The 27888-nt window shown below is 43.8% G+C and overlaps 1 protein-coding gene across 2 annotated transcripts in view; it reads right to left on the bottom strand.

Annotated features, from left to right (window-relative positions):
- Positions 1–375: 375 nt before the first annotated feature.
- The window catches only part of Ire1 (serine/threonine-protein kinase/endoribonuclease Ire1), a 58101-nt gene continuing 30588 nt past the window's right edge, over positions 376–27888 (bottom strand). The window contains exons 13-25 of one of the 2 annotated variants that reach the window (XM_075869029.1): positions 27500–27808; positions 26762–26828; positions 24222–24315; positions 21610–21739; positions 20733–20895; positions 18955–19148; positions 16740–16881; positions 14670–14794; positions 13738–13861; positions 11577–11644; positions 10525–10837; positions 9408–9470; positions 8408–8538 (exon numbers count right to left, since the gene is read on the bottom strand). In XM_075869029.1, coding sequence (XP_075725144.1) covers positions 9445–9470; positions 10525–10837; positions 11577–11644; positions 13738–13861; positions 14670–14794; positions 16740–16881; positions 18955–19148; positions 20733–20895; positions 21610–21739; positions 24222–24315; positions 26762–26828; positions 27500–27808 — 1755 coding nt within the window. In that variant the 3' untranslated portion in view covers positions 8408–8538; positions 9408–9444. Of the gene's footprint in view, positions 8539–9407; positions 9471–10524; positions 10838–11576; positions 11645–13737; positions 13862–14669; positions 14795–16739; positions 16882–18954; positions 19149–20732; positions 20896–21609; positions 21740–24221; positions 24316–26761; positions 26829–27499; positions 27809–27888 lie in introns of both variants that reach the window. The other variant, XM_037430333.2, reaches the window with a different exon arrangement.

Here is a 27888-nt window from a genome sequence, read left to right as displayed (position 1 = left end):
ACAACCTATAGTAAAAGTTAATAACGTGAACTTTGAAATCACTGCCCTGGAAAGGAGAAATGGAAATAAGCTCCAGGGTTTATAATGCCTGATAATTACACTTCTGGTACTTATACCAACTCGTATCTCCAAACATGCTTTCAAGTTGAAAATTTTTTGTGTACTTATAGCTCAACACCAGAGACAAAACAGGCTTAATTTAACACCCACATGTTCTCAATACCAATACATGATGTTCAGAGTAGACGAGAATTTTCATACCTTTACGGTGGTCCGATTTTGCTGTCACGTAAAAATATTTGCCATATGCAAATTATGTAACCTGCATGCATACTGCTTATGAACACCAATGAATAGAAAGACACACACACACACTTTCCACGTAAAATATTTTATGCATGGCCACTTCCCACAATGTGCTTACAGGTGCCCCCAAGAATGACCAGAATAATGTTAGTGTAAAAGGTATACATGCACCGCATCATATTTACAGATGGCGAAAGAAACCTTCATAAAATTACTTTTTCCACGATAAACGCACAATAAGAATGAGAAGTCAAGAAAAAAATGACGTCCAGTAGAATGCAAAAATCCACGAAACCATACCGTGATAAGGTTTTTTACAATTAAAACTGTAAGGTGCGTTTCTTGGACGGCAGTACTATCCAGGATGGTGAAACACACTTGATTTTTTTTCTATGAGCCGTCTCACAAATATTTTATAGACAGTAATAAACACAAACAAATACACACAAATGAAACATCCTCAGTACAAATATCAAAATATGTTTACACACGCACAGATATGTTCTGTCATGGTGAATGGCCCCTATGAAAGGCCCCTGCATTGAGACGGCTTCATTGATTACTTGACTTACAGAAAACTCATACCTTAGTACCAAACAGTACGTGCTCCTAAATCACGACATAACAACAAAACTCTTGACTGTACATATGTAATGCCTCATCCGTAAACCGAAATTGACGCGAATGCCATGTCACATAAATTCACACTACACCGGAAATTGTGCTGGCATCATCCACAATAGGTAACACAGCAAAGCCGCACACTCCATATCACCGAGAAGAAGAGATAGGTAACCGATACACCAAAAAAATCTCTGCTATAGTACATTTGAACGTCGCACGTTCACGGGTATAGGAATATTTTTTATTCAAATACAGGACACAAAATGTCGCAAGACACAGCGCATCGTATGTACCACACGTTGACAATTCAGTGCAACTTTCAACAGTGCGAAATGCAAAAAAAGAAAATCTCTTAATTAAAGTACCCCTGATGATTTTTATTAGAGCAATGTGGGATAAAAAAACGCTGACAATAAAATCACTTTCTTTTAATTACATTGCATCAAAGACCGTGCCAGCAAATAATAAAGGCGTGTCCAATGATAAACTGTGGATGACATTTAAGAGACAAATTTGTACATATTCTCATAAATTGTTTCCAATGTCTTTTCTCCCCAGGCAATCAAACATGATGACACATATTAAAATGACTGCCCACAATTTATAAGCAACACAATGCGTTTGGACTGCAACTTTTTAACCTAAAGAGGCATTATCTACCTCGACGCTACAGGCCAAGCATACATTTAGGAACATTCCCGAATCTCCAAGACAAAGTTCAAGTTTTGTGCATGCCCAACAGAGGGATCGGAAATGTGGAGATCTCAGTGCTGATAGTGGCCACTCTTCGACTATTGTATGGTTAGCGCACCTTCAATTGACGGAAGATAGTGAAGATAGCACGCAAGAGCATGACTTTAAAATTAACCGTAGGCTTGGCAAGCGCAAGCCAGAGATTTTTTTCAGCAACCTTGTGTCTGCCAGTTATACAAGTTCCAAGAGAGGCACCGGGTAACAGGAACTCTGCTGAACAACCAAGCCATAACGACCACACTGAGAACTTCACCAAGTTCTTACAACGAATGTGCCTGAGCCAGACACCGAACTCTGTTGAGGACAAAGCTCAGATAAACACTACGGAAAAGAAGAGAAAGTTGTGATAACTAGGAGACGCACAAGTGCTAAAGAAGACTTCACTTCAAGTCTGCGCTCGCCATGTTCACATTTCCTTGTGTGATACGTACAGCGCTCGACGAATGACGCAATTTTCTAAGCACGAAGCCGTCAACAGGTTTGTGCCAAAACCATGTGCTACTAACGCAAAGACGATGCAACGTGCCACTTGATAAAAACGACGGCCTTTGCAACACATCGTGACTGAATGTGACAATCGGTGCTCCCTGACGATGCACAAAGCACCAGCTTCCATGCAGTCAAAGTATCGTGTTTTGCTTGTCAAGCACTGCGTGGTCAACTGTGCTTACATATCAAACACCTTGTTGCTGAGCAGACAAGCGGGCAGCCAGATGTACCCGAAGTGAACGTCACACAGTGGTGCGCACATCATAAAAGATTAAATATCTGCCTTTAAAGCAAGGCTAAAGCATCATGTGGCAACAAAGAAGGTAGGAGGAATGATCGCACTTCCGTGTACAGACCTTGAGTCTGAAATTGGACATATTAAGTACAATGTGAAAGAGGTCGGTTACGTCTTATCGTTAAAGAAGCCACAAACTACCCCTCAATCTTTGGTGGAAAAAAACACATCCAGTGATAAAGCAGATGCTGTTACTAATAGCTCAGCCAAACCTCGCACTCATGCACAGGGAGGAGAGCTTGCAGAATGCAAAGTTTCCACTTTCTCAGGCACCTTTTTTTTTTATATAAAGCCTGTGCTCACTCTCTTCAGAGCTACAACTACCGTGTTTGGCACAAATTAAGGGATAGCTCGCTACTGGCCAACAACTAAAATAAATAAAGAGCAGCGCTTCGATTAAATAAGCTTCTCGCCACAGAATGCCACCCCGTGCTCGTGCCGTGCTCCACAGTCAGCTAAAATGACACAGTAGCCACCCAAGCGCGTTCAGGAATCGCAATGGGAGTGGGAAATCGCTTTTCATCACGTGCGCTCAAGGTCGTAACGCACTCTAACATATAACTTCGCTCTACCACGTCATCCCTCTATGCTTAGCTTCCTGCGCACTAGTCGAGACGAGAGAAGAGAAAAAGTGCTTAAAGCCCGAGACAAATCCTGGCAACTATGATCGTTCTTGACAGATTCGAAAAATTTTTGTAGCAGCCGATTCGTGAGGCAACAAACTCCAATACTGAAATCATTCGATGACTACTTTAAAAGGTGGTACGGTCCCTCTTACGCCTCTCGACGTGGCTTCCACAAAGCCGTCCTTGAAGGTAACTACACAATGCACTGCCAGAAGCATCACGATGCTACGACAGATATTGCAAAGGAAAAAAATAAACTAACTATAAAATGAAGGTAGTTCCGGAACATTGCCTTTGACAGATAACTGTGCCGCGTAGTTTTAAAATGGCATAAATGAACACTGAAGTTACAAGTAGTCAAGCAAGAAATTTCACTGCAGTCCATTTCGATGAGGTGTTTTAGTAGGGCCAGCAATTTGTCCAGCAACATCTCATCACTTTGGGCCTCGATGTTTTTATCAACATGTGTCTCATTTGGAGAAATAAACATTGTTATGAGTATATATTTATTACAAAACTATTAAAATATTTTACTTTCTTCCAAAAGCTATAGACAAGCATTTGGTCACCAGCAGAGAATAATTACATAAGTGAATATCAGGTAAAGCAATATTTACACTAGGGTAACAAACAAGATGTAAAGGTGTAGACACACAAACAAAATTCATTGCGAAACAGCACGGCTGATTTCAAATGATCATAAACAAGACAATTAGATGAAATACCATTAAGGACACAAAGAAAAACACCACAACACAGTAAAAGGCCGATTAACAGTCAATGTAAAAAATCAGATCCCCAAGGTCAAATTACCGGGAGTATATGGAAAAGGGTCGTTACTCGATATCACTCACTTTTCACAAACAAAACCACCCTTTGTCAGAGTGATTATGCAAGACAAAAGGGTGTCAATGAATCCCTTAAAGGGGAACTCTGGCGATTTTTCCATATTCACTGAGTTCAATAAAACCTCCAACATATGTTTGCTTCGGAACCCTGATGATATGTGCCTATGTGCCTAAATTGTAATTACAATGAACCACCCTAGCTGTTTCAGGACTGTTAATACTATTTGAAAGTGGCATTATCTCAATATGTTCGAAAATGCACTGGAGTTCCCCTGGCACAGTTTAACCCTTTGCGGTCTGTTGTCGGTTAGCGCCCGGCAACTTAACACGGCCGCAGCGGCCCGACAAGGGTGTTCATGGTTTATATTTTGCCGTTTTTCGACTGAAAGTCGCGTGTATTTTCAAAGCGCGTAAAGCGTCATCTTTTGAGGAACGAGGGAGCTTACTTTTTTTAGGTTAACTAGTTTTTACACTAGGGTGCAGCACTATGTTCAGCACGGAGCCTAGAGTGTACCTGCACGGGCGTGATTCGCTGAGAAGCATGATCACGCTTTCGCTGCGTGCGATTTACGGTGGTGCTTTTAGTGAAAGCGAGGACGGCTTTATTGTGGAAGACAATTATGTGCCTCCGCCAAACAGTGATGACAGTGATTCAACAGAAATTAGTGACGAAGACAACGACAATGACGGTGGAGAGAACACCTTGAGTCTTCTGCAAAGCCTGAAGTAACAACCCCAGCCTGTACCCATAGAATGCTTTGAGTGATATCACACGCTGCCCGAATATCGCCAAAGGAATTGGCTGCTGAATGCAGGAGCAAAAATAAATATCCGGTCAGTTTTTATTACACCATTCCTGTTACTCTTCGTGATGCCAGAAACTGGCGAAATAGTTTCGAACTGGTAGAGGCGGAAAGTGGGTAAAAGTTTTGGACCACAAAGAGTTAAACTAATCTAAGTGGCCAAATGTCCTCTACTAATCAAGACGACAAGGTAATGAAGTAGGCCACAGCCCCTTTTACTCAACAAGTGGTAGCCACTGGGATAAATATCCTTGAATATCTGAGTCAATCAGCTAGCCCGATTAACTATTCTGCCAAAGCTGTAGTCAACGTTACTTAATGTAACATGTCAAGAGACAAGATTGCTTCTTTCGGCAGGCTCCATAGCAATGACATCCTAGCATGTGCCTATTTGGAATATTCATTTCATCATTCATTATGTCTGAAAAGACGTTGACAACAAGTTATGAAATCTAGCTCGGTTCTGGAGTAAATAGTGAAACATTGCATTACCTGTTGTTCTTGCACTTTGCAAAGGTATATGTGTCAACAAAAGTGACTGACTAATGTCTAGCTCAGACAAACCAGAGGCCAATGGCTAGCTCAAATTGCAGAATGACTACTTAAGCTGGTAGAATGATTACCTAAGTAACCAGAGTGGCTACTTCGGGTAGTATGATGGCTATTATTGCAATAGGAATTACATGGACACTCTCGGCTGGATGTTGCCGTCGGCATCGACGTCGGTGTTATCGTCGATGTCAGTGTCCCCGTCACTCACCGTATATGTACTATACGTATATATATGTGAAAACCCAAGTAAGAAATGTCACTGCAATTGTTGCACAGTCTCCGTATTTGAAAAAGCCGCGCTTTCAAGACACAACGAAGTAACGACTGAGACACTTATTCACGTTAATCTATGCCTGTGAGTACGTTTTGTGTGTCATTTGTGTGTGAGAAACGCGGGGCACATTTTGATTTGCTTGCCATTCTGCGCGTGACATTTTAATTTGTTGCTATCGCATTCATTGCTTCACCTTCGTGGCAAAGCTGTGACTTTTTTCAGATATTAGAGTGCCTACATCACCTAGCAGAGTGCCTACCTCGGCTAGTAAAGTGGCTAGCTAAAAACGGTGTTGGTAATCGTGTCAACCCACAGACAAACTGACCAATAGCTAGCTCTACTATGACCAGTGGTCGCTGGTTAGCCCATCTTGTAGAGTGGCTACTTCAGCCAGGAGAGTGGCTACGACAGCTAATATAGTGACTACCTTAGCTAGTAGAAGGGCTACCTGGGCTAGAATGACTGGCTACCTCAACAAAGTACAGCGTTGGTTATTGTTTTGACCCACGCACAAACACAAATTTTCCCCGCAATCCTTTCTTTCTGAGCAACTACAGTAGCTGGTATGTTCTGCTTTTTTCACGAGCATGACAGCTTTCCCGTTTAGGACAGTTGGTTTGCCTAGAGAAATTCCCCACAGAGCTTTCTCACAAAGTAAAAAAAATTGCTGAAATGATTCTATAAATCACAAATAGAATATTTTTCTACAATGGGACACTGACTTGTTTGTAATGATGTTGCAAGAGAGCTAGAAGGCACAGGCAATCTGTGTCCATACCCATCGATGCTTTATGTCGACCTGAGTTCATGCCTCCTCAAGGACACTTTTAAAACACACCACCACTTGATCCCAGAAAGTGTAAAACAAAATATGAGGTGACTATAAACACCGGTAATGAAGAAATCGCGCATGCTCGATAAGTGCCAGAAAGATTAGCACTGTTAAAACCACGTCTGCAAAATTTATTCGTGCCCTATCTCTCTTTCTAAATCAGGCAGCAGAAAATAACAATTTAACTCAAAAGCAAGTCAAACAAAGAAGAAGAAACATTACGCAATAGATGCACGCTTTAAAGATAAGGCAATGTGCGTCGATTTCACGCTAAAGACAATTCCACAAACGCAACAGTTGCCTGTAGCACTTAAGGCATACATACGACAATGCTATATCTGTGCGTGTTAACAAAATACACTAACAACAAGTAAAAATACAATGTACATGCAGTCCATCCTGTTTAACACAGCGTATAGTTAGAACGCTATTCCACACAAGATTCACATAAGACAGTCACTCAGCGCTTTCAATTGAGTGGTCACTCGTGATGATGGGATGAAACACCACGGGGGTTCAACAAACACTTTGCACCTTCCTGTGTTGCTATCACTTTCAGCTTTGAGTGGCAGCCCTCGAACGGCTGGAGAGAAACATATCGCTGTACAGTACTTAAACACCTTCATCACCCTTAGTGATGCTCGTGCTTAGCTATCACAAAGCTAAGAAGCAAATAATGATCTCCCATGATAAACGCTTCCAATGGGAACCCTGCTTTATCTTGTACACAATCTACCTGCCTTCAAAACACACAATCTCCACGAACTAACACTTCAACAACGGTATGCGTGGTTGCAGGACGGTCATCTGAGAGAGCACAAATGAGACACTGCTAGGTCAATACCACAAGAAACAAGTTACGAAGAAAAAAAAACACTGTCTTTCCTTTTCAGCTCCTCTTGACGAAAACTGTTGCACAAGCTTCGCCACCTGCTTCACCGGCTGAAAAACTACGGCGGCGGTGAGTCAAAACAGCTACTGCCTGTTGAACCGGTTGCTTCGAAGGTGGCTGTCGCCACACAACTGTCTGCCACTCTACGTCCTTCGCTATGTCTGCAGCTCGTTGCCAGGTTGGCCCATTCGCAGCTTCCTTTGATTCGGGAGAGAAGTCACCGTTCCAAGCTTTGTCACCAAGATCTGCCGGCTTATCTTTGCTGCCAACTTGAATGGCAAGCTTCTTAGGCAAGTTTGCAGCTGCCTCGCTGGCAACTTTTTCATCGCTGCTTGCCTCTGCCACAGCAGCTTCGTCAACAAGCATTTCTCTCGAAGAGGGAGTAGCGTTAGCAAGGTCCCTTTTGAGGCTTTCTTGAAAGTTATTAATGACACTTTTGCCAAGACTCTCTTGCAAGTCCTCAGATTTCTTGGACACGGCTGGACTCGGGCTTCGCCAGTTTGTGTAGCGGATAGGCGAAGACTGTCTCTCATCTCTTTCATTCGATCTGGAACTGCTGTTGGCATGCTTGGCCAGGGCTCTCCGTAGCTCAGAGGCACCGGACGTTGCCCCAGCTTGGACTGCACTGTCATCTCCACTCTTCAGCAGCCGGCTTTCAGTGGCGACGCTGGGACTCCTGCTACGCCAGTTAGTAATGTGACTCGGTGAGCGGTGCTTCCGGTTCGATCTGGTTGTCTTTGGACTAACACTATTACGTCTCGTATGCCTCATGGAATTGTCGGAATCGACCGTTTCATCGCTCGCGTAACGTCCCTCCATTTCGCGATAAGAGTCCCGACGTTCCCTGTCTGTTACAGGACTGCGGCTACGCCAGTTGGTGTCGCGGCTCAAAGAACGTCGTTTGGGGCTGCCACTACTGTCGGAAGGCCTTGCAATGTCATCTCTTGGTACCTCGAGACTCGCTCGCTTTGCGCCGGCACCGCCAACGGCGGCATAAGGCTCCTCAGACTGTGCGAGGTCGTTTGAAATAACGGCCTTTGTGCTCTCGAGATACTCGCCGCTAGGGATGGTCTCGAGCACTTGGGGCTTAGTGTCAGCGTCATCGACGCGCCAGGCACCGTTGGGAGACGATCTCCTCGGTGAACGCCTTCGGTGTTCCTTGACACTGTTGGCAGATTGTGAGCTAGCCAAGCCAGGCTCAATAGAATCTGGTGGATTGTCACGTGGCGTCGCGGATTCTACACCTGCAAGCGGACAGCAAAAGCGGGAACGTCAGCTGTGAAAATTTGCACTGCACTGTGCAGTTTCAAACAACATGCATCATTTGTGATGAAAAATAAAACAGCTGTTAGTAACTGTATGATGGCATAGCGAGGCGGTCAGTAACATACATAATGCAAAATGGGCTTAAGCATAAAAGTGCGGAATACATCTCGCATCATACCGCATCATACCATTAATCTTAAATGAAAAATATATATATATATATATATATATATATATATATATATATATATATTTGTTTAATGCATACTGAGTGGGCACCAAGGCAATCATGGTATATGTACACAATTTTAGAGGCGAAGCTCCTTATGGTGTGGCTTGTGCGTACCTCATTGCAGTGCGTAACCACCGTTGGTGCATACCCGAAAGAGCGGTCCTTAGAATGTCCGCTGGATGGCGGCACTTGTATACGATGAATACATGATGAAAAGATGTGACATGACTGTACTTGGAGTGTTCACTAGATAAAGGGCCAGACTGACAGATGTACAGACAGACAGAGAGGCGGACGACAGGTGAACAGACAGACAGAGAGACGGCCGCACGAATAGACGCATGGACCGACCGAGAGACAGACGAATGAATGAACAGAAGAACGGACGAACAGACGGACGCACGGACGGGCGCACCGACAGTCGCACGGATGCACGGACGTATGGACGAACGAAAGCAAGAATGAATAGATGGACGGAAGCACGGACGGACTGACGAACACTTTGCCCCACCAATCATCATTCACTATGTGGATATGCCACGTTTTTTTCATCAACAACAACGAGGAGACTAATAAGGTTTTGTAGAGCTCGAAACTCCAGTTCTCAATGTTCACCTGGACAGAATGCTGCAAGAAGGCGCTATCAGCTCTGCTACTGTGGAAGGTGGCTCCGGAAACCTGGTAGACGCAAAAGTTCAGAAGTTTCACTATCATCACTAAACGCTTTGTTAATTGATTATCACCAATTAGGACCTACTTAAGTTCTTAAACAATTGCTCATAACTTGCTTCTAATGTGCGCAAATTTTTATTTGATGAGATGATGCTCAGTAAAAATATTCACGTGTCCTGCAGAGCGTCCTACCACACTGCTAGCACCAAATTTCAACACGACAAGAAAAAAAAACACTGCAGGGAGTGCGGAGAACTGTTGACGAAATTCAGCAGAGATAGAGTTAATGACCAGCAGTTATCTTGCCTACATGCTAAATGCCCTGCCCATGCCCAGTTCTCCTCGATTTTGACTATGATGTAGGGACAGTAAAGCAAAACAACAACTAAGTTTAGACTGACAAGTTACACTTTGAAAACTCTAGAATTGTCCATTTCGCCACCATAGACTAAATGAGAAAATCAATGTCAAAACTTTTAAATTTCAAGCTGAAATTCGTCATGATTACGTCACGGATTTCAATAAGTCTTTTTGTATTTTAGCCACAACAAAACTTCTTGAAACTTGGCATGTTAATAAGTCTGTGGATCCATTGAAAGACAATGAGCTTCATCTTTACCCGATTGAGAACTGCACAGGCCTTGGTAGAAACCATCAAAACCTATCGCGTCACGGTGCGTGTAGCAGGAACCTGAAGATGACGTCGCCACCTGCATTTTTTTTTTTTTTGAGTGCTTTCTCGCTTGCCAAGCATAATTTCACAGCAGGTGCGGTGTTTTTGGTATTGTGGAGGAGTAGGTTGCTAATAAGAGAAAAATCATTTCTCTCTTCAGTCTCCCTTTAACCGTTATTTCGTTTTTCGACTCACTCTGCTCTCTTTTTGTCCCTTAAGTTACAACTATCATTTTTCTTTTTGGCTCACTACCTCGTCCTTAATTTAAGCTGGACCCTTTTCGTAAGCCTACACATTCCTGCTCCGTAGGTAGGTACCAATAAGATGCAGCTGCTATATACCTCTCTCTAAGAACTTTACATCCAAACTAGAGCTCGGCATCCTCACCAGATGGAACCGCGACATCTCCTCTCTCCCCGTCCTTAGGCTTGGCGGCGTCCGCTTTCCGCCTCCGCCACTGCCATGGAAACGAGGGACCCCCCTGAAGCGGGGTTTGGTGCGCCCGCGACGGCCGTAGCTCGGCCGATCCGTCGTGCGCGTAGTACGGCCGCAGGGTGGGCTCGGTGCGCCACTCCTGCATGGCCAGGTACGTGTGCGGCAGCAGCAGCGGGAACCGCGACGTGAAGTAGCCGACAAACTCCTCTGGGATTGTGCCCAGCTCGGACTGCAGTGCTTCCGGCAGCTCCCGGTAATGGTGCTTCTGCAAAATGAAAGGTCACATGCACTTAGTGAACATTAGGCCCCCCTCGATAGTTGCATTTTCATGAAGGTGAAATGCTCGAGGCGCCGTACAGTGCCGTGTCTGCACGTTAATGTAGTGCTAACACCAATTTTACTTCACTGTGCAAATCTCCTGCATACGGTGACGACCTTGAGCTAGGGAAACTGAAAAAGTATTGTTGAGATATTTTACTGTGACATTAAAGCCAGCTTTGAAATGGAGTATTTATTGAGACAAGCGTGATGCTAAAAACCACCGTGTGGGAACCCCGAGGCATGCAATCAATTTGTGCTTCGTCTAGCTTCCCGAACATCTTTCCATGGCAAAAATGATGCTTTTAGTATTGTGGAAGCGCGATTCGCTGATTCGCTCTAACAACAATATAACAAACACGATTACAACAAAATATCGCTTATAACAAAGTAAAAGAAAAATGGCCTTGCAATAGATACAGTGCTAAGAATAACCTTTATAACAAATTTTCAGATATCACAAACTTATTTTGCTGTAAGATGCAAGTTTGTTATAATGAGGTTTGAGTGTAGTACAAGAGACAAAGCCTTGCTCTTTGGTGTACATTTATTCCGAACACTAATACCTTAAAATTTCAGTTAAAAGTCAAAATATTCATTTTTTGTTTCATTTTTCATCTCTCATCTTAAAACATCTTTTTATCGCTTATCTTAAAAAAGAAACAAAAAGGGGAGGGGGGGTTCACCTTATTGCGCATAGCCCTCAGCAGGTCCCGAACAGAATGACCCTTGTAAGTCCGGTACTTGCGTAGATCTGCGCAAACGCAACGATGCAGAAACTAACGTAAAAATGCGACCAACAAGAACACTGGTAAGCGACAAGAAGCAACTGCACAGCGTTCTGAAGTTGTCAATAAGAAATAGTACACTAAAAATTAAATGTAAATAGAATAAAACAGAGGCTCTGCAAAAGAAACTCTAGCCAACTCAGACTGGCAATACCAAACTGGAAAATGCACTATGGCATTGTGTACCAAGAATGAACTGTCCCCCCAGTTCCATGATTATGTGCAAGGACACCAAGAAGAAACTGGTGATTTTTCAACAAAAAATAAATAAATAAAAGAAATCCTGGCAGAACTAATCTTAAGATCACTAATGAAATTGTCGACGATATCATTCAAGCAATGTAGCGGTACATCGCACTGCCAGCGCCACAATGGACCACGTGTAAGCATAGGCGTTCACAGGGTTCTCCTTCGGGGTCACGCGCAGAATTGAAAGCAGATAGAAACATGCCCCGCGTTCCTCACGCACAAAACGTACTCACAGGTACGGGTGCACGTGAATAAGCGTCTCATTTGTTACTTTGCCGTGTCTGAAAAGCGCGCGCTTTTCGGAAACGGAGACTGCGATGATTGCATGACCTTTGTGCACCAGGTAACTACAGCAGAATCATTCCAGGTAAAGCCCGAGGCCAGCCAAGTTGTACGGCCTTCTCCTCCTCGTCACCACGAAATAAGGGCGCGCAAGGGAGCGTCGCGCCTTTATCTCGCTGGGCGAAGTAGGCGTAGGAGATCAGAGCGGGTGCTGCCGCGCGATGTGGCGACGTGCGCTCTTTGCGCCATCTTGCTGGTAAGGCTGAAAACACAATTCCCTCCGAGATACTCATGAGCAGCGGTAAGTGGTAGGTACAAGTAGCTTGCCGTTTGAACGGCGAAGGATGTGCTCCGGGGTGGCTCAGTGGTTAACGACTCACACGACGCAGAGGTCCCACGTTCGATTCCGCGCGCCTGAGTGTTTTTCTCTGGATTTTTTTCTTCCTTGCGTTTTCATATATATAGATACGTATACATATACGGTGCATGATATCTACGCCGACGCCGGTGGCAAAATCCAGGCGAAAGTGTCCATATAGTTGCTATAGCAATAAAATGTTCACTGTATGTGAACTCAGTCTCAAAGGGTAGCATAGCTATTTAAGTCGTAAGTGCACTGAAATACGCTCGTTACAGCTGATATATCATCATATATGGGGTCGTTAAAGGTGGGTTGGACTGTATTTGCACTCAAACGAGATAAAATGTTTTGTATTTTATCCCAGATGCATACACCTTCAAGAAAATTGGGAGTAATGTTGACAGAAATGCTGGAAACACTACATTTGTTTCGGTACGTATATTTACACCGATTGTCAAACCCACAGCAAGTCGTCGCCGAGCTCTTCGAATTCTTGCTACCACGTAGATCACAATGTTTTTTACGTTATCGGGTGAGCACAGGTTTTGCGTTCAGTACCCTTGGTGTGGATGGGTCGCACAACAGTTCGCATGTAGTGCCACCATGACTACCGGCGCCGACGAAGATGAAAGAAATACCGCGTTAACCTCTGCTATTAATTTCGGCAGTGTTCAAGTAGAATGGGGAGCACAACAATAAGAAGCTAACGAGTAGCAAAGATGTAGCCTAAGCACCACTGCGCGCACGGATATGATGACTGGCAGGGGCTCAGAGAAATGTTTTCGAAATGGCGACACGGTGGCTTTGGTGAGGCATGATGTGTAGAGTACGTACACTTGTACATGTATTTCCTTTTCGTTAAGCACACATTATGAGCAGATTACGCATTCAAAGAACTTTTAATACTGATAAAGTTTACTGCTGTGATTACTGTGGCTGCTTTGTTCTTGCAGTTTTCCCGTAACTACAGGTTGCTGGGGATGACAGTATTCCCTTTCGTCGCTAAGGAAGATCGCAGAACTCCCTTTGCAAGAAGCTTCGTTCAACTTCCTTGACGTGAGAGAGACTGTGTGACACAGAACATACTTTCGCGTCCTAAAGATGCAGGTGTTAAACGAAGTTTGCGGGTACACGTGTGACAGGGGTATAATATCTCCTCCACGTTACCTTTCTGCAGCTCCTCGGTGATGTGTTCCCGCCAATCACCACGCACCACTTCAAAGCCGCCACGTTCGAGACGTCGCACCACCTCGCTCTCTGGAGGCTCTTTCTCAATTCTGTCACTCACATCCTTCAAGAAGAAAAAATGACAAAAATGAGGACCATGGCTGCCCTTCATTAGGCAAACCCATCTGAAGAATTAACAAAAGTCATCAAACGCTGTAAGAGACGAAAAAAATTCTTGAATGAGGCGTGTTGGTGTAGCCAACCCTTCAACAAGTGGTCTAGTCTCCTTCAATATTACACAGCCTTGAGGAAGACAAGACTGCTTGTTGTAACATTGGCTTCCGCAACACGCCTCGTTCAAGAATTTTTTGTTCCCTTACATTTCTGGCTTACTTGAATCAACACTGACAGTGTTGTCAAAGTAATAATGCACCAGATAAATGTTTGCACAAGCAGCTTAGCTATGTGAAATGAAATAAAACTGAGTATGTGACTGAACGAAAGGTGAAAAGGGGAAAGCAAAGCAGCCTCTACTTCTTGCACTCTTCCTGAGGACTATACAAATACAAAACTTCTTTTTTGTGAGACGGCTCCTGTTGCCCAATAAAAAGGCATCATTAGGAACGAAATTCTGCATCTGAGCAAAAAGACGTTCAAATGATGTCTCCGATTTCTAAATTTTTAAATCCTTAACAAGTGATTAAATGTGTAACACAGATAAATACTCATCTCAGTTCTTACACACAACCATGGTTTACTCGACAGACAACTACGCGTCACTCTCGCGTTGCTCTTTATCGGGTGATGCAGATAGGCCATACGAAATTTTTCTCAGCGGCAAAAAGCCTGCCATCATGTATTTATGTGCTAAATTTTGACCACAAACGAAAAAAACACCGCAAGTGCAAAAACGAGAATGGAGTCCGAGGTACCTGGAAGAAGTCCAGCTGCCTCTTTGGGCCCCAGAAGACGGGATGCATTACCACCGCCGAGACGGAGGGACGCTCCTGGGGATCCGTGTGCAGCATCTGCTCGATCAGGGATTGGCCGAGGGGACCTGGAGTGGACAAAGGTCGCGCCATTTATACACCGTATTCACTCGTGTAAAGCTTTACCCTAAGCTACACAAAAGGGCACTGATAATGTGAACGTTGGTGCATAAGAAAAGACAAGTGCCCCTGGACGTGTGCCCTTTTGCAAATGCGGTCATAACAATGATAGCCAAGTTATGCTGCATTCGTTCTGTAATTATATACTTCATATTTTACTTTGTCAAATTATGTCATATACAAAGAGCTGTCTCAGTCCAAGGTTTTTTGCCACATCGGCTTGTTTTGTTGTATATTCTCTAGCGCAGCATCAATTTACATCTCCCATATGTTACTGTAACATTTCTTTTTCTCAATTTCAATATTGTATAGTACATTTGTACCCTTCCTTTTGTTGTCTCATTGTACGTGCTTCAACATTTTACAGCATCACCCATTTATGCAATGACTTTGTGTTATGCACGACGCTTACTAAGAAAGGGTTAAATAATGAGCAACAATTTTGCTACAAACCAGTCAATGTACTGAGTTGAGAAACGTTCACATTTGACCTTTTTACAACAAAGGCCAAAGGTTTGATACAAGAACACTGTGTAAGAGAAAAAAAAAAGTCACATCATTGCCGCAAAGGCGAAGCAATGAATGCGATAGCAACAAATTGGAATGTCACGCGAAGAATGGCAAGCAGATCAAAATGTGCCTCACGTTGCTCAGGCACAAACAACACACGAAACATACTCACAAGTACAAATGAATGTGAATAAGTGTCTCAGTTGTTACTTTGCTGTGTTTGAAAAGCTCACCCGTAACGAGTGCAGTGACCTTTGTGCACCCGCTAACTACAACAGAATCGTTCCCGTGAAAGCCCAAAGCCTACGGTTCTTCTAACCACGAGATAAGCGCGCGCTCTCATGAGCATCTATCCCCCTAGCCCCCCTCTCTTGCGACCCTAAGCACACGTGAGAGATGAACGCATCAGTGCGCGTCGCCACATCAGTGCGCGTCGCCACATCATGACGCTCTGGCGACGCGCGCTCATTGCGCCATCTTGCTGGTAATGCTGAAAGTATAAAAGTTCCCCCGAGATTGCCATCGCCAGCGGTAAGTGGTAGACATAAATAGTTTGCCATTTCAACATTCAAGGAGGTGCTCCTTCGTGGCTCAGTGGCTAATGCTACCCATTCACAAGCAAGAGGTCGGATATTGGGTTCTGCGCGCTGGAGCCTTTTTCTGGATTATTTTTCTTTCTTGCGCTTTCATTTATATAGATACGTATACATATACGGTGAATTACGGCGGTTGCCAACATCGACGCCGGCAGCAAAGTCTAGCCGAGAGTCTATATAATTGCTATTGTAATAAAAATGGCTCGCTTTAACTCTTCCTGCAGTGTGATGTTCGACTACTATTCTAGAAAGGTAATTGGAGGCGACCGTAATTCCTGACATAGGTGCCTGATAAAGGAACTTGAACTTTGGAGTTCCACGTGCCTTGGTGTACTCCTTGAGTTAACCTCGCATTCCCTCGTAACTGCCAAAGTGGATCTCAGAGGCCATGTCAAAATAAGCACGTGGTTGAGATCGCCTCCACCAGGTGCCACAAGAAGTCAAGCTGGTTACAGGAAATGCATCGGCTCTTTCAATCAGCTCATTCAATGAGTTTTCATCAATTGCCTGAGCATGAACTAGTCCTTATCTTAAGTAAACTTATGCTCAGACATCAAGTGTATCCACTCGAACCAGAACCATCGACTTCATATTAGTTTTAATTTTCAAAACACAATTTTTTAATATTCGGGCAACTGGAAGTAGGTGTTTTACCGGCACTGCTTGAGAGAAAAACAAACAGTCTCACTCAGTGCTCATTCAAACTATGAACGTCTGAACGTGCCCTGAATAAAACTGCGAAACCTTGGCGGTTTCAACGGTGCCGCAGCGGTCGCCCATAACGCACCGTTTGTCCCGACTTCCAAGAGGTTGTGTCGGCCATGCTTGATGTTGGCCTGCCGTTCCAGGGTGTCGCCGAACGGATGTCGACCCCCACTCAGCACGTAGTAGAAGACACAGCCCAGTGAGAACACGTCCACGGCTTTTGTCTGCGCAAATACGATAAAGAAGCTGCGATTAATACAAATGCAGCGTAGTACATACCGTAATACTAGATACGATTGATTATTTCTTAAATGCAATGTAATATCTACTAACAATCCACCCTTAATTAATACTCAAGAGATGAGACCAGTACATGACAGTTGTTTTGTCATGACATGCAGTCAAGACTTAACCTGAAGTTTATGGCAATTAAAATTGAAACGGTTAACACCACTAGCTGCCTTGGTGAGACTGAAACGGTAAGATACAGTTGCAACTTCTCTTATGGCACTTCTTAAACTTGAGAATTGTGAACTTATATTTTGCTACTATTCCACTGCAGAAAATACAAATTCCTTATCAAGTGCAATTACATGACACAGAGGATCGCTAGGGCATTTAGGCATTCATAGTAGAAAATCAAAGAGCACAAAGAGGTTTCATACAATAACGGTTTCATACAATAATGAGTGGGCAATGTACGGGGGTTAATGATTCCCAGGAGCTTCGCCCACTGATCATTCACATTGTGGATATGCTGTGATTTTTTTACACGGCTCCTCATACATTTCGCAACACTGCAGTTGCCATGCTTGCGTACAATTTAGAAACCTTCATTGCACTGCATCTGTGATCTGATTAGATAGGATATTCTTTTGTGGCAGAAACAGCAACCTAAGAAAATTCCAAAGGTGCATTATTTCACACTGAGCAATAATGTTCCAAGAGTTGTTCAATAGCAAAAACTGATCATTCTGAAAAACAAACGCTTTGTGTGTGTCAATCATTCGGCCATGAGCCTCTATGCAGAAAAATACAGTTGCTATGTTAATCGTGAACGTTCACCAAACGAAGCTTCAGTAAACCAATGTTTAAACTTATTTTCACAACACTCAAACCTCATTAAAATGAAGTTACATCTGATATGAAAACAGCTTCCTTATATCAGAAAATTCATATTTAAAAATATATTTGTTACACTGTATGTATAACAAGACTATCCTTCGTTTACTATTCATCAATAATATTTCATTATATAGTTGAAATTCGATCTTACAAAACCTGATTTTACCAATTTCTCGATCTAACCAAGAAGCTTCCTTTTCTCGGCAAATGTCCATAATGTTCAGTGTTGCCATCATCCTGAATTCACAAATTAACAAACCAACTCACAAAGCGGATTTCACAAAAAATTTTCCTAAAATTGCCGATTAAAAATGTGATTACTATTTTTCTAATGTTGACAGAGATGAGGCGTTCTTAGTGAGTGCACTCTATTGCGGTCTTGTGAGAACATTTAGGTGCCCTAGTCACACATTTAGCTTCAATTTGAAGAGACTGCATGCTGTGCCTACACACGAAACAATGGACTCTGCAGTTGGTCCCGCTCTTCCGTGCCAGACGGTGCCAGAGGCGGCTGTGGTTGCTTGCGTTATTTCCTGGTTTATATAACAAATGGCGTCAATTGTCTCCTCCAACTGTGTCTCTCGGCCTACTCGCACAGTCACTTTATTCGTTCTCTGCATCTACGCATATAAGTAGCCTGTTACAGCTCCGTACGTCCATCTGCCCGGCCGCACCGCCCAGACGCTGGGCACCTTATGTTCCGGGTACGGAAGCCTCCATGCCCAAATTAGCCTCGGGCCGCTCTCGCAGACTTTTTGCACACACAGGCATGGGTTGGCCACAAAAACAATGCCGTAGCAGCTCGTGAATATCGTTGCATTTCAATACTCAAATCATTATAACAAAGTTGCATCTTACAAGAAAATAAGTTCATTACGTCTCAAAATTTGTGATAAAGATTACTTCCAACACTGTCTCTATGACAAGGCTGTTTCGCTTACTTCGTTAGAACCAATATTTCACGTTCGTTACATTGAGGTTTGAATTGATAGACTCTGAAGGACCTAAATACCTCTCTCTCGATTTCACGAACTTCCCAATTCAGTGATTTTATTCGGGTGTGGTCATCACTTAGGTAAATCGGGTTACCTCTGCATCGAGGTTCGAGTGCATCGTCAACTGGATCGTCCGCATTAAAACCATAGTTCAAGTCAAAAGAAAACGCTGCTCACCGCTCGCCCCTGTCCCGAGAGCATCTCAGGTGCAATCCAACCGTCGGTGCCAGTGACGCCGGACTTTCGTGAGAACGACAGCCGCCCATGGCTCAGCTTCTTGCAGAGGCCAAAGTCCGAGATCATGGCCTTGGCCTCACCGGCGGCGTTCCGTCGCGAGATGAGTACGTTGTGCGGCTTGACGTCTCGGTGCACTGCGCGTGTGGCGAATCGGTGCTTTCGTCAGGTCACTCAAATTCAATCTGATGTTTATTGGCACAGCCTAATGTTCCTTACATTAATGCAGGATAGTTGACGCATATAGCTGTTTGTGCTGAAAAATAAAACTGGCTCATTTCTCATCAAGTTTATGAAAAAGATGCTGTAGAGAACATTTGCACTACTGCAATAGATAATGAAAGAAATGAATAGACACTCTATTAATAAAGTTACAATGCCACGACTATGCAAAGCACGAACACGGTTACATACTTATCCGGTAGAAAGAGAAAGAGAACAAGACGAGTATTTATTGAAAACGCTCGCTAGACAAAGTACAAGTCTACATTTGGAACCCCCATGCCGACGGCTTTTGGCATTGAAGTAGTGACCTTCAAGACTGAAACCTTCTTCAGAATTCTTGGTACTAAGCAAATGCATGAAAACACAGTGTGTACAACCCTGAAGGCCATTCTCAACATAACTGATCATTATGTGTGCTAAGCCAGTGGTTTCACGCAGCTTAATTACTCCTGTTTATATTTTGTGCTGAACCACAATGAAGAATCTTCTGCCATCATTTCTGTCACGGAAGTTACGTCAATAACTCATTTCCATCACTTCCGTGACAGACATGACGCTGGCAAAAAGATACATCTGCACAAGATTGTCTTTGAACACACTTCCACATGCGCTTTCTTGATTCACTCTTGATCTCAACTTCACTTCCCCTTAAAGCCTTCACAAGAAATGCCTCTCACTGAAGTATGATCACAAGTGATTCCGGAAATAATTGGCATCATGCCTTTTCACAAAAACAACACATTCTCTGATTGTGCACACCAAAGCAACAAGCAAAAGATGAACAGGTGAAGTAGATTTGCTGTATGTATACCTTAAAAGAAGCACATTGAATGTGCTGCCATATCGGGAATAGACCATATCGGGAATCAATAATGTCGTGTTTCCCTTTCATCCCACAACTGATTCCTATGCATCCTTTTCTTTCTTATTCCACTGCCACTGTTCCCTGCAACGCCAGCAGGGTCTTACAGTAAATGAATAAAAAAAAAGAAAAAGTTCCACCTCAAGGGCAAAGCAACAAATGCGATAGAAAGAAATTAGAATTATACGATGTAAGGCTGGAATCTAACTACTCAACGATCTGATCTCGCGTAACATTATCAAACGCTGGTATAAGAAAATATGGATGCTCCGCTGAGCGAAGTGGTTTTCGTGCTATCTTTGGCCTCAACAAGGGGTGAAAGTGTGACAGCACAGCAAGTACAAGGGCAGGAGCCATTCACTGGTGTCATTCAAGAAAGTGAGTATTACTGCACAAAGGATCAAAGTTTGCCGTCACTGCACGAGCGATGTGCAGCCACTTCCCCACTGGCAACCCTTCACGCTTCTTTGCCCAACTAAGCTTACCAGTGCATTTGACCTCTACTTGCAGCCTTCACCAGCTTTCGCTCACACACAGAACACACAAAACATTTGGGCTTAACACAGAGTGTGACGGCGAAGGCAAACAAGCACTTCTGCTGTCATAAAATTGTTATCACAATAAACGAACTCACCAATGTCAAGCGAGTGCAAGTGGTGCAGTCCAGAGGAGGCCTGGTGGAGCAGGGTGGCCGGCTCCAGGTGGCCCCAGTCGTCTGAGTCCGGACGCTCCACGTAGTCCTGCAGGGTGGCCTCGCACAGCTCCAGGGCAATGTAGCAGAACTGGCGGTCTTCCTCCTGCCATACGAGATACACATGCATGCCAAAAACAGAATCAACGTGTTCACACAGCACAACTGAAACGAGAACAGAGGAGAGGACACAGCACATGTGCTGTGTTGTGTCTTCACCTCTGTTCTTTCATTCGCGCTGTGCTAACATGTTGATACTGAATCACAAATTACCAAATGCTAAATGCCAACATTCTATCATAAAACAGAAGCTGAAGACGGCATGCATAGAGTTATACATGTGAAACACTGGTAGGGTAGGATTATGACAGAGGAGACACCGGTGCAAACATTTGTCGTTTTTTTTTCTCAATGGCATTAAGGCAGTAAATGCGAAAGGAATACAATTGCATTAAGTCCAATTAGCACAAACCATGTTCCATCACCCTCATAAACAGTACTGTCAACAACTTGGCAACATTAGCCACTGGTAATTACACGAGTGAATATAGTATAATGTTTGCAACACGCTGTAGACACACACCGTTTTTTTTTTTCTTATTTTCATTTTTCCCCCTCTTAATGCATGCTGTAATGTACATGCCTAATTAAGAACAAGAATAATAAAATATTTGGGGTTTTACATGCCGAAACCACGAGATGATTATAAGTCACGTTGTAGTGTAGCGCTCCGCCACCAGTGCCCCTATCGGGTCAGCAGCCGAGACATGCAATCTATCGAACACCAACAAAACCGGACAGAATACATGTAGGCACGCACCATGCAGAAGTAGCGGACCACGTTGGGGTGCTCGTCAGACTCGCGCAGCAGGTCGACTTCGCGGCTTGCCAGACTGATGCAGTCCGGCAGAATGCGCTTAACTGCCACTGGGCGCTTCTCGAATGTGCCCCTGCAAAATGAATTGTAAGTGCTTATAGATGTGATTGTGGAACAAATAAAGAGTGAAGGAGATCCTCATAAACACCTTACACAAGCACAAAGAACTATTAGCTCCATCCATACCACACTATTATTCCAATGAATGTACAAACAGCACAAGAAACAAAGACCAGCAAAGAACACACATGTATGCATACGCAAACCTACAGGCTCGTAAACGCAAGGTTCTGCACTCTGAACAGTGCTGTGTGCGTTCTTTGCAAGTCTGCCTTGCCCTGCTTGTACATATGTTATGACCAACCAAAATGTGCACAACTTTCATCACTTCACGTTGCCCCAGGTCCTGAAGTGAGCTGAAAAAGTGTGAACCAGACAAAGACAAAAAAAGCCTCTTTCATTCATCTTTCACTTGCGCTTTTTAAGCATGTTTATAAATTATCAACATGCACGAGAATTCACTGCACCATGTCCCGAACAACAAATGGCCTAACAGTTTTCTTTGTCGAAAGCCTCTTTTGCCAAAACATCCGTTTCTCAATACAAATGAACGTTTTGCAATTTCGTGCAGACTTACGACAGAGAGAAAGACAATGTAACCCAAAGATGTCAGTCAGCTTTAGAGAAAGCCTGACATGACAATATAGATGGTTAGCCTCAGCTAGCAGTCAAATCTAAAACTGTCAGTTCGAGCATATGGGATATGTGAGTTAAAGCATGACACACATTCTAGGATTTTACAGCCTAGCAACTACACACTAGCTTGAAAAACAAATCCATGGACCAAAAGCAACAGTTGCCATCTTGCCACTGGCCACTGTGGCAGCACACCTCTCATACCTTCTGCTTGTCGTTTACGGAAGTGTGCCGTAATTACTTGAATCTAACGCGCACCTTTTTTCCGGTTAAGCGAGTTCATAAATCGCATGCGCGTTAGAATAGAGTACGAAAAAAAAATGAATACGGTCATTCTATTGCCATAGGCATTTCCAAAATGGCCGCCCCCTAAGTGCGTCGGCATGGCGCGTCGGCCATTTCTGCCTATGTGTTTCCCATGAGCGGCACTTCGTACGTGTGCTGAGGAGTTCGTCATCTTGTAGTGCATTAGCATCGAGGGCATGGAAGGGCCGACTTTAAAAACTCGACGAGTGCACCACGATGCCGCTTTTAAAAGTCATCGCGTGTGCCGAAACGGACGGAAATTGGGCCGCATCGCGGTCGTTCGGAGTTCCCGAAACGTGCGTGCAGGACTGGCGGAAACAAAAGCAGAAGATTGTCGACAGCAAACATTCACGCAAAGGCTTCAGTAGACCACAGCAGGGTCGGTTCCCGCAAATAAAGAGCTGCTCGGCGAGTATGTGCTTGAGCAGCGAGCGGCACAGCGGCCCGTGACGACAGAACCTCCAAGTGCAGGCTATGCAGTTAGCCTTAGAAAAAGGGCTAATGCGGAGCCAGTTTAAAGCGAGCACATGCTGGCTAACTAACTTTATAAAGAGGAAAGGCTTTTCCCTCAGAAGGCGAACGGGCATATGCAAAAAGTTTTGCGGAGGAGTACGATGAAAAGCTTCACAGTTTTCAGAGGTTCGTCCTAAACTTGTGGCACAACAACGGCTACCTGCTTGGGCAAATCGGGAATGCCGATCAGACGCCTCTTTACTTTGACATGCCTGGCACCACAACCGTCGAGAAGAAGGGGGCGAAGCAAGTTCGCGTGCTGACATCGGTCCACGGTAAAACTACAGTGACGGCAATGCTCTGTTACACGTCAGATGGGTACAAGCTTCCCCCGTACCTCATATTTAAATGGAAGACGCTCCCGAAAGGAGTCGTTTTTCGAGTGCTGTGATCGTGCGAGCCAGCGAGAAAAATGGGTGCACGTTGCAATCGATGTCTTACTTCTTTTTTTTCGTCATGGAAATCGGGTGCGCGTTACAATCGAGGGCGCGGTAGAATCGAGTAAATACGGTACTTGGTGGTGTAATAAGAGCCCCCACCGCCGGAAAACACGCAGAGCCGACACAGAGAATCGCACAGATTAGAAAAATTGGCGGCTTTGAACGAATTTGATGCCAGACACACCTTTTGCCATCCACTCCTTGAAGGGCCATGAGGATGGTGACAAACTCTAGAAAGAAAATTTAGTGCCGATTCTGCTCGAAAACTGCGCTTCAAAGGCTGCAGCTAATGACAAAGCTTTACCTTTACGCATGCCTTGGAGGACTTGCAAAGACAATTTCGCACCTGTTAGCTCCGCAGGTCAACCGGCTTCATTCAGGTAGCGGTATGGTCTCGTTTTTTTTGTTTTTTTTTTTCTTCCTCTCTGGCCAGCTCCAGCTGTTCGCAACATCTTGGCATTCAAAATTTGCATAAAATAACAGTGCTACTTTTTTTCACAGACTATGATCTGTGCGCATCCCTCCTGACCGACTGCCCTCAGCATGAAGACCATGAGCAGACAAAATTAAGGAGAAAGACGATGAAGACAGGGCACTCACTTGAACACGAAAGTACCATTACAGCCACGGCCAATCACGTCTTGCGTGTCGAAGCTGATCTTGCCCACGTGACAGACGCCGTCTTCTGTAACCTCTGCAAGGAAACAGGATGCACAAGAGGAGGTGGTGATGCAATAGTTATCATCGTGTTTTCGGCACCAAGCGCTGCACGAGAAATAATAATTGCCTTGTAAGAACCGAAACAGCTGACGCATTTTTCCAGAAAACTCAATGAAGAGTGCTTCTTCAACATTATGTAGTGGTCTTTGGCACAAATTCACATGGTGCCCGACCACTGAGCCACGCAACAAACACAAAAAGAACAGAGAAAGTTTGACAATTTTTATTGCTGCTGATGCGATCTGCTTAACGAACTTGCTTATAAATTGATATATTTATTCCGATATATTGCAGACTTGAGCCTCTTGTGACAGAAGCTTAAGAACAGGTTTACATGGAATTAAGCTTAGAAGACAAATAGACACGAAGTTGATTCGAAATTTAATACCTGACCTAAATTTCACAAAATGAGGCCTACTTCAAAGACTCCTGTAATTTAAAGAAACAGACTCAAATTGATAAGTGCTGCAATTTGCTTGATAAGTGCTGAGCAAACCTTGATGCGAGTTCCAGTAACCACTGGTCACTGAGACTCGCATCAAGGTTTGTTGAAAACATCTCAATTTCTTCGAATGAGGCTGTCGTTGGGTCAGGTATTCAAATTTAACTATGGTTGTGAAGTGCTGAGGTTCAGCACTTATCTCTTTGAGTCTGTTTTCCTGCTGTACATTTGATGAAAAGCTGCTGAACAGGAAATGCCACTGAAAACAAAGTTTGATCCTCATCCTTCATTGACCCTTAAGGACATTTAACAATGTGTTAAAGGGGGGGGGAGGAGAGATAAACAGTGTTGAAATTTTATATAGTGGAGTGAACGCTCCAAATTTCTAACTTTATTCAAATAGTGTTTGCTATTCAATTCGATCGGCAATGAAATTTTACTATTCAAACTTCCCAAAGACCAATACAGTCAACATCCGTTTGACTGTAACCCCTTCAAATTTTTAATGTGCTTCACCTTATTATACCTTCGTACCGTGACGAAGCTGCCTTTCAGGCTCTGCCACGGTCTCAAATGTATTCAATCGAGAGAACACTCGTTCCAGCACAGAGCCGACAGATTCGGCAGATGTGGGGTCTAAGTTAATGTTGTTTTGAACCTATAATTTGGGCAGAAAGTCCGAAATAAGGCACCAAAAATATTTAGCATTCAAATTTCAGATGTTCTTATATATTCATGTCTATGAGGCACATTTGGAACTCCAGACTCAAAAGGAGCACACCGTTGTCCACGATATCAGTTCGGTTTCCTGAGAAGTTCAAAGAGGAGGACAGACTGAGACAAGGTCTTCTTTGCCTTTTACGTGTAAGTGTTGTTGACAACGCTTTGGTTGGAACAAATCATGTACATAAAATGATGTGGCCTCTGCATTGCTTCATTGTTGATAGGACAACTATGAAAGACCACCCTTCCAGCGCTTTACCAACCTAGCCATGTTGCTGTCTCGTAAGAATACGCTCAGGAACCCTCTCCCACTTTTTTCAGCAATATTGGTTTGAAGTATCGTCCGAGGCCTATTCTGGGAAAATTCGAGAAATATTCGAAAAATATTCTAATCGATTGGCATTCACACTTCAATATTAGACTTTGCTCTGCACTCAAATATAAACTTTCAAACAGCTCTACTTTTAAAGGGCCCCTAAATATCCCCCTCCGATATCTTTTTTTTTTTTTTTTTTCAAACTCAAACATTTCAAGTAAAAATTCTGCCGACTTCATGTTCGTCGTACAATCGTGCACCATTTTCCCACCACAACTGAATTTCGACCTCTGGGTGATTTGGGGGCCCTTCAACAAAGAACCAACTGCGTAACAAGTAAAGAGCACACAAGAGAAAAGATTTCAGCATCTGTTTATACCAAAAAGTAGAAAGGGGTAGAACACATGGATGGAAGGGGGCAAATAATTTTTTTTAAGAGATAACGAAGGAAGAGAATTGCTGTAGCAAAAGAGTAATACTAAACCAGTCCCTCTAAAGGTCTTGCCTCTGTTAGGGTTGCCATGACAAAGACAAATATTCTTGCTCAAACATTGTCTCCAAAAACATTTTCTCTTATAAGTAGACTCTCAGTAAATGAAAATCTGTTAAACAGAACTGGTGGTTAAATGAAACAAGTGCTTCTGACAAGATTAGTTTCATATTTGGATTCTGAACCCTTGCTCATCTCTGAGTAAATAAAACACCTGTTAAATGGAAAACATTTTCCTGGTCCCTCCAGGTTCTGTTTGACGAGCCTACTGTACTATTTTTCGTTACATAAGAAACTCTTATCTTTCTCTGAACTTTTGTCTAGCTTGGATTTATATCTTACATGTGGTTATACAAAAGACAGATGTCCCAAAAGCCATAAAAAAATTTATTAATTGCCGTAAATGTAACAATAATAATAAATGCAATAACAGGAGAGTGAAGGCTCACCAAGAATTTGACTGCCACCACTGACCCTCAAGTTCCCACTTCGTGATGAGCGCTGGTACTCTCTCGCCTGGAAAGGGACGCAGCATTTGGAAAAGTTATTGCCTGTAGTTTAGCTCCCAGTGTGAAGCTGGGAATGGAGAATTCATTTGCTCACTCCCTAACTTGCTAGTCAATCAGTGATAAATTGACCCCGAGTGATTTTACTCATTCGGTCATGCATTCACTTGCTTTCTCATTCCTTCATTCACCCCTCACTTGTCTATTCACTTAATTGCTCACTTGTACAATCACTTGTACAATAGTGTTCATTCATTGATTCTACCACTAATCCATCTACCTATTCACTTGTTCACCCACTCAATGCATTCATCCTTTCAATTGCTACTTTATCATTAACTTATCCCTTCACCTATTAATTCACTCACTCCATTCATTCATCTTTTCAATCACTCATCCATCTATTCACTTATTCATTTCACTATTAATTCACTCGCACCCCATTCATTCGTCTTTTCAATCAATAATCCATCTGTTCATTTATCCCCCTTCACCAATAAATTCACTCATTCACTCAACCATTTATTCACCCGTGCACTCTTTCTCATAGCAGTACTCAAGGGCATTCCAGCACACAATATTCACCACAGCTTCCTTCTCGAAGCACAAATGCAGACAGCCTACAGCAACACAAACTTCCAATTTGGAAACAGGCTTTCGGCCAGCCTCTTTTTCACTCGCCTGTGGATAAAGGTAGGCCACGGCCCCCGCCATGCTTCCCAGGAGAATCACCAGTGCCACCTGGGGCCAGGTCACCTGGCCCAGGGTGGACAGTAGGGTGTCTTCCGGCGGGTGCTGTGTTGACACGTCGACGCGCCGGTGCTGCTGCCGTGGGGTGCGGGGACCCCTCACCCTGACACCCTCCCTGCCACCCCACTCGTCTCTCTTGCGGTTGAAGAAGGGAAGGGGCCTCCAGCTCTTGCCATCGTCCCCGATCTCCCACTCCAGTCCTCCTCGTCCAAGATCGTCCGAGTCTTTGGTCGAAATGACCTGTAGTCCGGAATGCAGCGGCAATCCTCTATACCACACACCTTGGAGACTTATGGAAGGGTCTTTTTTTCTCCCATGAC

This window comes from Rhipicephalus microplus, chromosome 7, assembly GCF_043290135.1.
Source record: "Rhipicephalus microplus isolate Deutch F79 chromosome 7, USDA_Rmic, whole genome shotgun sequence".
Classification (NCBI taxonomy): Eukaryota; Metazoa; Arthropoda; class Arachnida; order Ixodida; family Ixodidae; genus Rhipicephalus; species Rhipicephalus microplus.
The sequence above is the reverse complement of the archived record's forward strand: the minus strand, read 5'-3'. Positions and strand labels throughout refer to the sequence as shown.